Source organism: Notechis scutatus, chromosome 14, assembly GCF_049901735.1.
Source record: "Notechis scutatus isolate UNSWTSFEM ecotype Mainland chromosome 14, rNotScu1.2, whole genome shotgun sequence".
NCBI lineage: Eukaryota > Metazoa > Chordata > Lepidosauria > Squamata > Elapidae > Notechis > Notechis scutatus.
In genome coordinates this window covers 4,563,205-4,576,240 of record NC_142022.1, presented here as the reverse complement: position 1 = coordinate 4,576,240, position 13,036 = coordinate 4,563,205, and the positions used below count along the sequence as shown (strand labels likewise).

Genomic DNA, 13,036 nt, shown 5'->3' with positions numbered 1-13,036 from the left:
AATTTGTTCAGGCAGACTCCAAGAATCGGACATGACTGGGGGTGGGGGAGAACAATGTTACTCTCTTTTATGCAAAACTGCAAAATAAATATTTGCAGAATAAATACGGACGTCGGAAGTGTAAGAGCACTTTGTCAGGAAGCATCATCTGCAAAATGTAAAACATATTTCAGCTACAGCTCTTTGTATGAAAACAATGCCTAACTGATCAGTTCTAGGGGGTGAAGGAAGGAACTACGAGTAACAGATTTCTGAGGCTACAATTGAGAAGGTAGAGGATGAGACTTTCTGAAGTTTATTAATTTTTTGTAAAGTAGAAGAAAATAAAGGAGAACTATCCGGACCAACTTGTTAGACCAACACAGGTTCTGTATATTTCATCACAGCAAAAATTCCTTCATCCTTAGAAGCTTTTCTCAGAAGCCGGTTCTGTGATTCCACCAAAAGATTAGAGTCAGAGGAAGTTAAATGCTCTTAGTCCTCTGTGAAATGACTGGATTATGTCCAACTCATTTTGACGAGCTCTGATTTAATCTAGATCCAATCTCTTCTGTCTTCTCATTTGGGAGCACACGATAACACTCAGTGTTTGCTGAGCTGAAGATAACCAACGTTCATGTTTTCTTTTTAATAAATGTCCTTGTTCCACTGTGCTTTTTTAAAAACTCAGTGGACAGGTGGGGAAAACAATCTTAAAATGAATACTGAACTGTAACGGAAGTGGGTAAGCTGGAGAAGGGAGCCTGAAGATGAGGGACACAGTGACATGCTTAAGATTTTCCCAGATTTTAGTTTGATCCTGGGGTTTCTAGTTCTGTACTAACTATTTTTGTCCACGTTATGCCACATTAACTTTCACGCCTTCTGCAAAAACACATTCACACTACCAGAGGTACAACAATTCCTTAAAATCGCTACCTAGTGCAGGGTACTTTTGTGGACAGGAAATCAATTTCGGTGGATTATAGAGAAATCTAGATAGTTGAATGTTATGAGATCGAATTTGGATCGGTCAGGGATTTGGACCAGAGATTTAGTCTTCCAAGCTTTTGGACTCCTGCTGGAGCCCATCCTAAGGGAATGTCTCTCTATTGGAATACGTGCTTTGGGGTGTTCTGTGAGTTGTGTTTATGAGGAGCAGCTCACGACTCACAGAACAGCTCAAAACACGTATTCCAGGAAAAAGAAATTCCCTGAAGGTGGGCTCCAAGCACAAGTCCCAAAGCTCAGAAGACTAAGTCTCTGGTCCTGGTGACCAACCAAATTCGATCTCACATCATTATCCTGGGACACATATACAGTATTTCGTTACTCAGGATGCTGCTTATACGTGCTATGTGCTCAGAGCTCGAAGCATTGTTCGAGACCACACCCACCCACTGCAGGGCCTGTTTATGTCGCTCCTGTCTGGGAGGAGGTTTCAAAGGAGGTAGCAGGACTTCTAGATTCTGGAACAACTTTGTTCCCTAGGCCAGCCTTCTTGTAAACTCACAGGATTCTTTTTTTCTTCGACGTGTATATGTATACATCCGAACTAGACTGTCCTGTTTCTCTGTGTCGTATGTGTGTGTGTGTGTGTGTGTGTGTGTGTGTGTGTATGCATAATGGTTATCTTTTGAGAGTGGAATGCAATGAAATTTGATTTTAATGTATGTTGATTAGCGTACATTTAAAGTGATAATAAAGTTTTTATTCTATTCTATATTCTATTCTCCTTCATTCATAATAGAATATTAGCACATTCTTCTTTGTTCAGCTATTTCAGAAGGGATATGGTAAAAGATTAAAGCTGAGATCAGCTGTATCGTTTGGCCAGAGAAGGGGAAATGGAAATCTGCCAAAGAGAATTTACATCTTACTGCAAATTGTCTTGAGACCGGATAATTGCAAGGAAAGCTGTTTACCCTCATCCACTTAAGATATACAGGTAGTCCTCAACTTAAAACAGTACATTTAGTGACCATTCAAAGTTATTGAAAAAAAGTGACTTATGACCATTTTTCACACTTATGACCATTGCAGATCCCCACGGTCACTGGATCGGGGCTTGATGGCTGACTCATATTTATGACAGAGTCACATGATCCCCTTTTACGACCTGACAAGCAAAGGTCAATGGAGAAGCCAGATTCATTTAACAACTTGTTACTAACTTACTAAGCGCAGCAATGGCCAGAACGTTCGTAAAATAGGGCAAAATTCACTTAACAAATGTCTCGCTCAACAACAGAAATGTTGGGCTCCCTTGCCATGTATCTGAATTTTGCACACGTGATCCTGGAGATCCTGCAACCGTCCTAAGTGTGAAAAAGAGTCATAAGTCACTTTTCTCAGTGCTGCTGTAACTTTGAACAGTCACTCAATGAACTGTTGTAAGTTGAGGACTACCTACACTCTTTACAGTATGTACAAGCTTACCATTTTTAAGTTGGCGCGCTCTTTCGGTCTCCCACCACCTTCCCATCCCCCTTGGCTCTAGGAGGCCAACCATAAAGATCTTCTGCAGACTCAGGGGATTACACGGAGCTGGCTTCATCGCAGGCCCTTTAAGCCAGATCTAAATTTGGCCAGGCCTGAGGGCCAGGAGAGGACAATGAAATTCAACTGGCTCAAGGCGCTGATCGCCCCACAAGCTTGCTGCTCTATCTGTTAAGTTCACATGTCCCTTCTCCAAGCCGAAAATCACTATCCACTTATGACTCCCCTGCATTTCTTTTTTAAAATACAATTTCTTTAATATAAATTCAAAGAGATGAAACCTACAGTGCTTCTCTCCCATCCAGTATTCACTATGGTTTGCTTTGATTCAATCCATCGCTCCGGAGTCTTCAAAAAAAAAAAGGATATTTCTCATTACCGTTTATTTAATATTTTGCAGGATCCAATCTGGGTCGGTCACTGGAACCAGCGGTTTTATTTCCTGAGCTTTTGGACTTGTGCTAGAGCCCATCTGCAGGGAACTTCTTTCTGGACTGACCCAGATTGGATCCTCCAACGTTATCCCGGGACATGCATTTTTGCCTTCATTCATGATTTAATATTTTATTTATTTGTTATATTTGTATCAGGAGCTCAAGACGGCAAACAGTGCTCCTTCCGCTCATCTTTTTCCCTACGACAACCTTGAGATGTAGGTTAGTCTAACAGTGATTGGCCCAAAGTCACTCAGTTAGCCTCTATGGCCAAAAGAGGCTGGAACCTGGGTTTTCCTAGAACATATGTAGAACTTAGGAGGCAGGGGTGGGATTCAAATTTTTTAACAACCGGTTCTGTGGCCGTGGCTTCGTTGGTGGGTGTGCCTTGGTGGTCATGTGACTGGGTGGACGTGGCTTGGTGGTCATGTTATTGGCTGAGCGTGGCCAACTCAATATCACTCACATTGAGGCACACATCTCCTTGCCTGGCCTCTCATGACTCTGGGGATGCTGCAAAATGGTGTGAAAAATGGTCATAAGTCAAAGCAAAGTACCAGCAAAGGAGGGGAAAAAACTCCAGAGACGTTTAGTCTTGTCCTAGAATTTAGTCCTGCCAAGAATGTAATAAGGGTTAGCAGAGAGGCAGTTTCTGTAAGCAACACCAGAATGTTTCCTTCCTGCCTTCCTTACAGGATTAGGCCAGTAGTTTCTCCTAACAACTGGTTCTCCCAACTGCTTAGAATGTTAACAACCGGTTCTAGTGAATAGGGGCGAACTGGTAGAATCCCACTCCTGTTAGGAGGTATTCTTAGATCACAACCAGTTATTAACTGGTATTGTCAACATTGACTGACAGCAGACCTTCAAAATGTTAACAGAATAGGACCTCAAACCTGGGAGTGGTTTTCCCTTCCTTGGCTTGCAGAGTGGGCTCCTTCGCAAAGTCCGTGGGACATGAGGCTTTTTCTTCCCTATATTTCAAATCCCCCAATGTATTTAATGAGAGTTCTGCCATTTTCTCCTTCGAAGGTATAGGGATATCTGCCCAGAACATTATTATTTTTCCAGGCTATTTTTCAATCTGTGTGCGTACACAGCTGTGAGGATTATTTTTAGACTTGCAGAGTTGCAGAAGACTGCACGCTGCCTGCATTCTCCGTTGAAATAAAAGGCAAATGGCACCATGAATGAAAAGTCAGCCATTATCATACAGCATTCCCACATTTGGTATATCGCGAAATTGTACATGGCGGTACAAAAAAATCCAGCCTCATCAGGAGCTGCCTGGCTTCTTGCTTCTGCCCCGTTGTGTTACGGGTACCTTGTGGCAGGTGCTTATACTATAAACAGAAATGACAAAACACACATGACCTTTCAGATCCTGCCTGCTTCTCTTGACAGTTGCAATGCTGTGCTGAGCTCTGCCATACTACATCATGTTATTAAGGCAGTGGTTGTGTTGCGTTTTTAACCTGTGCCCTTAAGAGTAGCCATCTGAGGAGCTAGACGGCCACCTGTTGGAGGGCTCTTGATTTGGACTCCTGTCCCAAGCAGGTGCTGGACTCAAGAGACGATAATGTCCCTTTCAGCCTTCGGATTCTGTGATTTGGCCGTAGCGTTAGCCCCATATAGTGGTCGCTTCCTTTTCATAGCAGCATCTGAAGGGGGCTTTCGTTGACATATGTCCTGGCTAAGAGTGGTCCAAACCTGGTTTTGTTTCTTGTATATACAATCACATCCTAATCAGGGACACGAGTTGTTGTAGCCATCTACCGTGAAGATATCTACTGCTCTTGCTAATTCTCTCGGCAGTCCAAACCGCCTCACGGGGTTGTGGGGAAAATAGGAGGAGAAAGGTGTGTTGGATGTGTTTGCTGCCTTTGCAAAACAATATAGGTGGGATCCATCCATCCATCCATCCATATTTGTGTCAGAAGGACCTACAAAGGTAGCTGAAGGGGGCTTCTGGGTGGATTTGCCCACAACTACACCATTGCTCAAGGGATGCCTGGTGCCAAAAATAATGCAATGTCTTCCTACCCCCCAAAGGCGGGATATAAATAATAGATAGATAGATAGATAGATAGATAGATAGATAGATAGATAGATTTGATGAATGACTTCTAGTTCTAGTCACGCCTTAGGCATGAAAGCCATCTGGGTGACTTTGGCCAGTCCCTCTCTCTCTTAGCCCTACCCTTCTCACAGGGTTGTTGTGGGAAAATAGGAGGAGGAAGGCGAGTTGGATACAATTGCTGCCTTGTTATTTGTAAAAAAATAACAAAGATAAGATACAAAGAAACAAATAAATTTGATGAATGAAACTTCAGACCACAAAACCTTCTGCTGCAATAAATGTTTAAGGACTTTTTGTGTGTGTGTGTGTAAACCGAACAAAACTGCTCTCTCTCTGGAAGCTGTAGTTATTCAGTGGGTCCTTGTGACAGCCAAATACTCCATACTGACTTCTGCTGTATTTCTCCCTCCATACCCCCCAACCCCTCAGACATTCACAGCTTGGTGCAATTCCCACTTGCGGAAGGCTGGGACGCAGATTGAGAATATTGAAGAAGACTTCCGGAATGGCCTTAAACTCATGCTCCTATTAGAGGTGATTTCAGGTAGGAGAACGCTGATGTCTGATGTCAGAAGGTGGGGGAGAGGCAGCAGAGGGTGGTGGAAATGAGAGGTTACACTTTAAAGGAGATTTATTTATTTAGTGTATACTAGCAATATATTTTAACATTTCATCTATATTAATAAAACACAAAATATTAATATTAAAAAGATCTATATTCAAATACCAATGTCTAGGCCATCTAAGCATAGCAACGTTAATTTTTTTTTTTTAAAGCATTAATTTAATTAATTAATTAAATTTAAAAAATGAGATATATGTGACCTCAGCTTACAGCCGGTCACAATGAGATCTACATTTTGACATGGGACTGATTGAGGGAGCAAGTTATGTCTAATGTAATGAAGAGACGTATTAGGGGTGATGCGATAGCAGTCTTCCAATATTTGAAGCGCTGCCACAAAGAAGAGGGGCTCAACCTATTCTCCAAAGCACCTGAAGAAGATGGAAATTAATCACATTTAGGAGCAACCTAGAACTAAGAAAAAAATTCTGACAGTGAGAACAATTAACCAGTGGAACGACTTTCCTCCAGAAGTTGTGGGTGCTCCATCACTGGAGGTTTTTAAGAAGAGATTGGACAACCACTTGTCCAGGACGTTTGAACAGGGGGTTAATCTAAAAGGTCCCTTCCAACCCTATTATCCTATGTTCTGTGAGTCACACTGCTCTACAGTCTCAGTCAGACACACACTGGTGTGTATAAGTCGACGGAGTTTTGGGTTTGGATCAGGAATGCCTATAAGTGCTGCCATGGTGGGGTTGGGGGTATCACAATCCTACTCTTTTTACCTCCACTGCTCCTCTTATCTCCACCAGGTGAGCGATTGCCAAAGCCAGACAAGGGCAAGATGCGTTTCCACAAAATTGCCAACGTCAACAAGGCCCTGGACTTCATTGCCAGCAAGGGGGTCAAGTTGGTATCCATTGGAGCTGAGGGTAAGTGACGTTGGGAAGGGGGTATTTTCTTTCTCTACTCTCTGGAACAGAATTGAGAAAAATCTCCTTCTGGCATGCAGCAAGTACAGGTAGTCTTCAACTTATGACCACAATGGAGACCAAAATTTCTGTTGCTAAGTGAGACATTTGTTGAGTGAGCTTTGCCCCGTTTTACAACCTCCCCAGTTGTTGAGGGAATCATTGCAGTTAATAAGTTAGTAACCCGATTGTGAAGTGAATCGGGCTCCCCCCTTGATTTTGCTTGCCAGAAGATTACAAAAGGGGGATCACGTGATCCTGGGACGCTGTGACATCATGAACATGAACCCATTGTCAACCGTTTTGATCACATGATCATGGGGGAAATTGCAAAGATTATGTACCTGCTGCTCTCAGCTTACCTTTTCCACGTTCCTCATTTTTTATGCGCCTTCCCTGCTTCTGTTCCAGAAATTGTGGACGGAAACCTGAAGATGACTCTAGGTATGATCTGGACAATCATCCTTCGATTTGCTATCCAGGACATCTCAGTGGAAGGTAAGCATGAAAGACAAAGAGGCCCTTGGATTTGACCCGTTCCCAAAATCTGCCCCCGAAATATCTATCTGGAGATGGCACCACTCCTCAGTTCATTCCCCAACTTTCCTAGGTCTAATTCCCAGCACCTCACTAAGAGGAAAGGATTGGAGGATTTTAGTAACAAATCTGGAAAGCCACTGCCAACCATAGGAAGCAGTCCTGGACTTGATGGACTAATCTTGTTTGTTTTTTCATTAACAACATTTATATAACCACCCTCCTCAAATAATGCCATTTAGGTGGTGTAAATAAATAATCAACACAAAGCAACGAACATGCTCTGTAATCCTTTCAGAACAGAGACTGGCTCAGAAGTAGAACTTCTGGTTTGCATGCAGAAGGTTGTTCGTTTTTAATGAGATAATGGGGATGGAAAACAGCCCTGCCCATCAAAGCAGGCTAAACTTAGATCATGGGTTTCCAGACTTGGCCACTTTAAGACTTGTGGACTTCAACTCCCAGAATTCCTCAGCCAGCTGGCTGAGGAATTCTGGGAATTGAAGTCCACAAGTCTTAAAGTTGCCATGTTTGGAGACCTCGGGCTTCAATGAAAAATGAACACGCTTGGCCAAGGGCAGATTCCTGTGCTCAAGCGAAGGACTAGAGAAAGAGGTTCCAGATTCAGGGACCCTGTCAGTGAGAGGAGGTCGGACTGATTCAAAACATCTTTCCCGATATAATAAACGCAGAGAAGACTGTTGAAAATGTAGAGTTTTCTGTCATGGCTGGCTTAAGCCTGAGGGGACTTCCTTCCCTTCTCTTCCAGAAACTTCGGCCAAGGAGGGGCTGCTGCTGTGGTGCCAAAGGAAGACGGCTCCGTACCGGAACGTCAATGTGCAGAACTTCCACATTAGGTACCCCAAAGATACGGGCTTAGTGTTGCTGAATTAACAGGACAGAGTTGGAAGGGACCTTGGAGGTCTTCTAGTCCAACCCCCTGCTCAAGCAGGAAACCCTATGCCATTTCAGACAAATGGCTACCTAATAATCTCTTTTTTAAAAACCTCCAGTGTTGGAGCTCTCTGATGGCAAGCTGTTCCACTGCTTAATTGTTCTTTCTGTCAGAAATTTTCTCCTTAGTTCTAGGTTGCTTGTCTTTTTGATTACTTTCCATCCATTGCTTTTTGTCCTACCTTCAGGTACTTTGGAGAATAGGTTGACCCAAAATACCTGAAGGCAGGACAAGAAGCAGCGGATGGAAACTAAACACTCCTTGGCTCACTCCTTGATTAGAACTAAGAACTAACTAAGACCTTAGGAATTCACTAGCCCATCACATGGCAACCTTCCCCCCCCCAACCCAGTGCTCGCAAACAGAAAGTTCCTCCTGATGTTTAGTTGAATCTCCTTCCTTGTAATTTTAACCCTGAGGTTTAAGCCACCCTCTGGGGCAACACCGTAATATAAGTCCATGCCTTTTTCTAGCTTTTCAGTTATGTGAAGACTGCTATCATATCTCCCCTTAGTCACCTCCTCTGTAGGCCAGGCATGTCCAAGGCCTTCAACTGATCCCTCTAGGACTTGGGTTCTGGACTTTTCATCCTCTGGATAGCCCTCTTCTGAATTTGCTCCAATTCGTCATTGTCATTTTTGAATGGCAGGCTCCAAAATTGGACACAGTGTTTCAAGCGAGGTCTTCCCGGGGCAGAATGGAATGACCTTGTGCTGCTAAGAGCACTCGCCATTTTAGCAACTGCATCATACTGCCGGCTTGCATTTAATTTTATGGCTGGCAAGGACACCAACATCTCTTAAGAACAAACCCGATCTTTAAGCATAGTTATTCATGCAGCCCAAACAGCAACATGTACAGGTAGTCCTTGACTTTTGACCAGCCAAGGTTCTTCTGATGGACCTACCTGGGGTGGGTGATGCTTACAACCTGGATTTGAAGTTCCAATAGTCGGACTTCACTTGTGATCACATCACGGGACTTTAAGCCTTCAGCAACCAGACCCATTTGTAGCCGTTTGCACCATCCCACAATCACCTCACTGCGTTTGTCGCTTAACACCACATAAAAAGTTGTAAAATCAGGTGTCGGTCACATGACATGCATAGTGGTTCACTTTTCAACACTCACAAGCTACAACCGTGATGGGCTCCATCACAGTCATAACTCAAGAATTACCTATATCAAAAAGCCACAATTTACAGAAAGGCAAAAGACTTCAGGGCAAAACCACAATAACAAATCACAAGAATGGTGGGGAAATAAATCATCAAGCTATTGTGATCGATGTGGAACAGAAACTACAGGTAGTCCTCGATGGTGAGCCCAAAATTTCTGTTGTTAAGTGAGAGCTTTGTAAAGTGAGTTTTTCCCCATTTATGACCTTTCTTGCCGAAATTGTTAAGGGAATCCCTGAAGTTGATAAGTTAGTAACACTCAGCTAACTTAACAATGGGGAAGTCAGTGATTCTGGCTTCCCCACTGATTTTGCCCATCATGAGGTCACAAAAGGGGATCACGTGACCCTGGGACACTGCAACCGTCACAAATATGAGCCAAGTAAATTTTGATCATGTGACCCTGGAGATGCTGCAGTGGTTCTACGTGTGAAAAACAGTCATAAGTCACTTTTTCCAGTGCCATTGTAATTTCAAACAGTCACTAAATGAAAGGTTGTAAGTTGAGGACTGTCTGTATGGGGAGGGAGGTGTCTGGCTTCAGTTGAATGCATCCTATACTCACTCAATCTTCTTTCTCTCCCACTTTGCCCTCCATCAGCTGGAAGGACGGCCTGGCCCTCTGCGCCCTGATCCATCGGCACCGTCCTGACCTCATTGACTACGCCAAGCTCAGAAAGGTGATGGGCTATCCTTGTAGACCAAGTGTGGCTCTTTGCTTCTGACTCTTCTGGCTGCCTCTTTTCTTCCCTCCTCTGCTTTAAGGCAGCTCCTGGGCTCATCCTCATCTCTCCCTAACATCCCCATGAATGTGCTACAAGGATGGGTATCAAAAAAAGTCAAAATGGCAGCCATGGTTGAGTGATGGAAGCCTCGCTTCTCTTTATATCCAAGCAATGCATAATTTTTTTTTAGAAAAAGGCAGGGCTTTATTGATCTGATTCAATTTTGATTTGTTTCCCACCCGTCTTACTTCAAGGTGATTCTGGGTGGCTTACAACATAGAATGATTGAAGGCTTGTGCAAATTTTTGCAACTCAGATCTGCTGTGGTGGCACAGTGGTTAGAATACAGTATTTCAGGCTAACTGCCCACTGCTAGCAGTTCGATCCTGATCAGCTCAAGTCTAAGCGCTGTTGTTATTGCCCTTCCTTCCTTCCTTCCTTCCTTCCTTCCTTCCTTCCTTCCTTCCTTCCTTCCTTCCTTCCTTCCTTCCTTCCTTCCTTCCTTCCTTCCTTCCCAGTGGTTAGAATGCAGTATGGCAGGCTAACTTGCCCACTGTCAGCAGTTCGATCCTGATTGGCTCGAGGTTGACTCAGCCTTCTGTCCTTCTGAGGTCGGTCACATGAGGATCCAGATTATTGGGGGCAATATGCTGACTCTATAAACCGCTTATACAGGGCTGTAAAGCACCCTGAAGCAGTATATGAGTCTAAGTGCTACTGCTATTGCCATCCTTCTTATCTCTCCACCGTGACATGCATAGTGGTTTAAGCATAAAGATGCACTATAACCCCCTTGCCACCCTTATGATTGTCACTAAATTAAGTAACTGTATAGTTAAGATTCAGCTTTGCATGAAGACGGCCTCAAGTTCAGGATTTGGCCCATCCTATTCAAAGACTCAGTCTAGTTTGAACTTCCACTTCCTAAGCTTTGGAGGGCCTCTGCTAGATAGAAGAGATGCTGCAGGAGATGAGCCCAAGGGAGGGGTAAAACATGTCATCAGTCACAAGTCTCTGCGTGCCCACAAGAAATCTAAGACCAAGCCATCTTGAATTCTATTGATTCTTATCTACCATCAATTTGCTTTGACTGTTAGTAGTTCAGATTCTTATAAAGAGCTTAAAATTGCATTAAATCTTTATACTAATTTGCTGCCTGAATCCCTCGATTTCCTCGGTGCTTGACGGATACTACCATGCTAGACAGGCTCAAAATCTAGTTTGGGGCAGATTCCTATCTCCCCAGTGATTTTTTTTCATGAACATGCAAACCATGGTTAGGAAATGTCCACCTTGTTCCCTCCATCTCTCTATCCTAGCCAGCCCCCTTTTCTCACAGTTGAAACCTCCCATATAGGATAATTCTGTCCATCTCTTCCCTAGGACGATCCCATTGGGAACCTCAACACAGCTTTTGAGGTGGCTGAGAAATATCTGGATATTCCCAAGATGCTGGACGCAGAAGGTAAGAGAAACTCAGTGCGGTTTAAAAAGGTAGGGTTGGACCGGAGAGAGTAAGTTGGGGGATGCTCCTTAAAGTTGTTCACTGGAGGGGCAGGCGGAGAGAACACGCCTGCCTTCCGGCTCACTTGCTCTGTAGAGTTATCAAGCTTCTTATCGGAGTAAGTGCCGGATTGGCCGAGGGGCAGATCTGGTGAAAAGAAAATTCTTCTTCGTGTCCCGCTTCCATCATCCGCTTCTTTTCCTGGTCCCTCTCTGCAGATATTGTCAACACCCCCAAACCGGATGAGAAAGCCATCATGACATACGTTTCTTGTTTCTATCATGCTTTTGCTGGTGCGGAACAGGTAAAAAAAAATAATCAAGTTTCTTCCTTAGGGGATTAACTTTATAGGAGGCAAGACTACGCCATCCACCTCGGCGGGACAAACTGATAGATATATGTAGGAAATCCTCCACTTATGACCACTATTGAGGCCAGGACTTATGTTGCCGAGTGAGAAATTTGTAAAGTGAGATTTGCCCCATTTTACGTGCTCCATGCCACGTTTGTTAAGTGAATCGCTGCAGTTGTTAAGTGAGTAACATGGTTGTTAAGTGAATCTGGCTCCTACGTTGACCTTACTTGTCAGAAGGTCGCAAAAGGGGATTGCATGACCCCGGGACACTGCAGCTGTCATAAGTATGAGTCACTTGCCAAGCATCTGAATGTAAATCATGGGGATGCTGCAACAGTTGTAAGTGTAAAAAAATGCCCCTAAGTCCCTTTTTTCAATGCTGTTGTAACTTCGAACGGTCACTAAATGAACTGTTGTAAGTCGAGGACCACCTGTACTCTTTCCCTCATGTTATTTTGGGGGGCTTTTGCAGAATTCAGTCCTGGTTTAGGAGGTTGCCAAATGAGGATTTGTTTAAAAATACCATAAACTCTTTTGCTTTGTTATCTTCCAGTTAAGACAATTGTTTTTCTAGAGGCATTTATGTTTGTCCGAGACTATACAGGGGAATTAGAAAAACTCAGGGGGTTTCTTTCTCCCCATCTCTTGGGGAGGGGGCAGAGGAAGAGAATATTTTTTATGGTATGTTATAAATCGTGTCTGTTTTCCCCCCCCTCCCTTTGCTTCCAGGCTGAGACAGCAGCCAATAGGATCTGCAAAGTGCTGGCTGTCAATCAAGAGAATGAGAAACTGATGCAGGAGTATGAAAAGCTGGCCAGTGAGGTAACTTGCACCTTAAATTACCCGCAGGGAAAGTTCTAGAACCAGGCCCATTTTAATTCCCCTCTTGATCTCTTCCTCTGTCTATTGCAGCAGCAATTTTATTCTATTTGATAGCCAGGATGGAAGCAAGAACATGGGTGGGGCAAGGAGGTCTGATATGCTAATATCCTGATTGGAGGGAGGGTATTTATTAGAAAGGAGGTACAGAATGCAGAATAACAGAAGGGACCTTGGAGGTCTTCTAGTTCAACTGTTTGCTCGAGCAGGAGAGCAAAACACTAAACTGTGGTCTACAATTTCAGAGTTTCCCTTTGTTTTAAACCAGATCAAATCTTTTCATCTGGATTGATATTATCAGGTGTGAGAGTTATAAGAGCAGAGTTTGAAAATATTATAACAAGTCCATAGGAGGGGAGTGAAGATGGACAC

The 13,036-nt window shown here is 43.6% G+C and overlaps 1 protein-coding gene across 1 annotated transcript in view; it reads left to right on the top strand.

Moving 5' to 3' along the window:
* ACTN3 (actinin alpha 3) overlaps nucleotides 1-13,036 on the top strand; it is a 39,720-nt gene that overhangs the window by 14,045 nt on the left and 12,639 nt on the right. Inside the window, exons 2-9 of the mRNA XM_026689056.2 lie at nucleotides 5,422-5,536; nucleotides 6,373-6,492; nucleotides 6,943-7,029; nucleotides 7,838-7,925; nucleotides 9,803-9,881; nucleotides 11,310-11,391; nucleotides 11,649-11,734; nucleotides 12,515-12,607. Of these exons, the coding sequence (XP_026544841.1) occupies nucleotides 5,422-5,536; nucleotides 6,373-6,492; nucleotides 6,943-7,029; nucleotides 7,838-7,925; nucleotides 9,803-9,881; nucleotides 11,310-11,391; nucleotides 11,649-11,734; nucleotides 12,515-12,607 (750 nt within the window). The remainder of the gene's footprint in view (nucleotides 1-5,421; nucleotides 5,537-6,372; nucleotides 6,493-6,942; nucleotides 7,030-7,837; nucleotides 7,926-9,802; nucleotides 9,882-11,309; nucleotides 11,392-11,648; nucleotides 11,735-12,514; nucleotides 12,608-13,036) is intronic.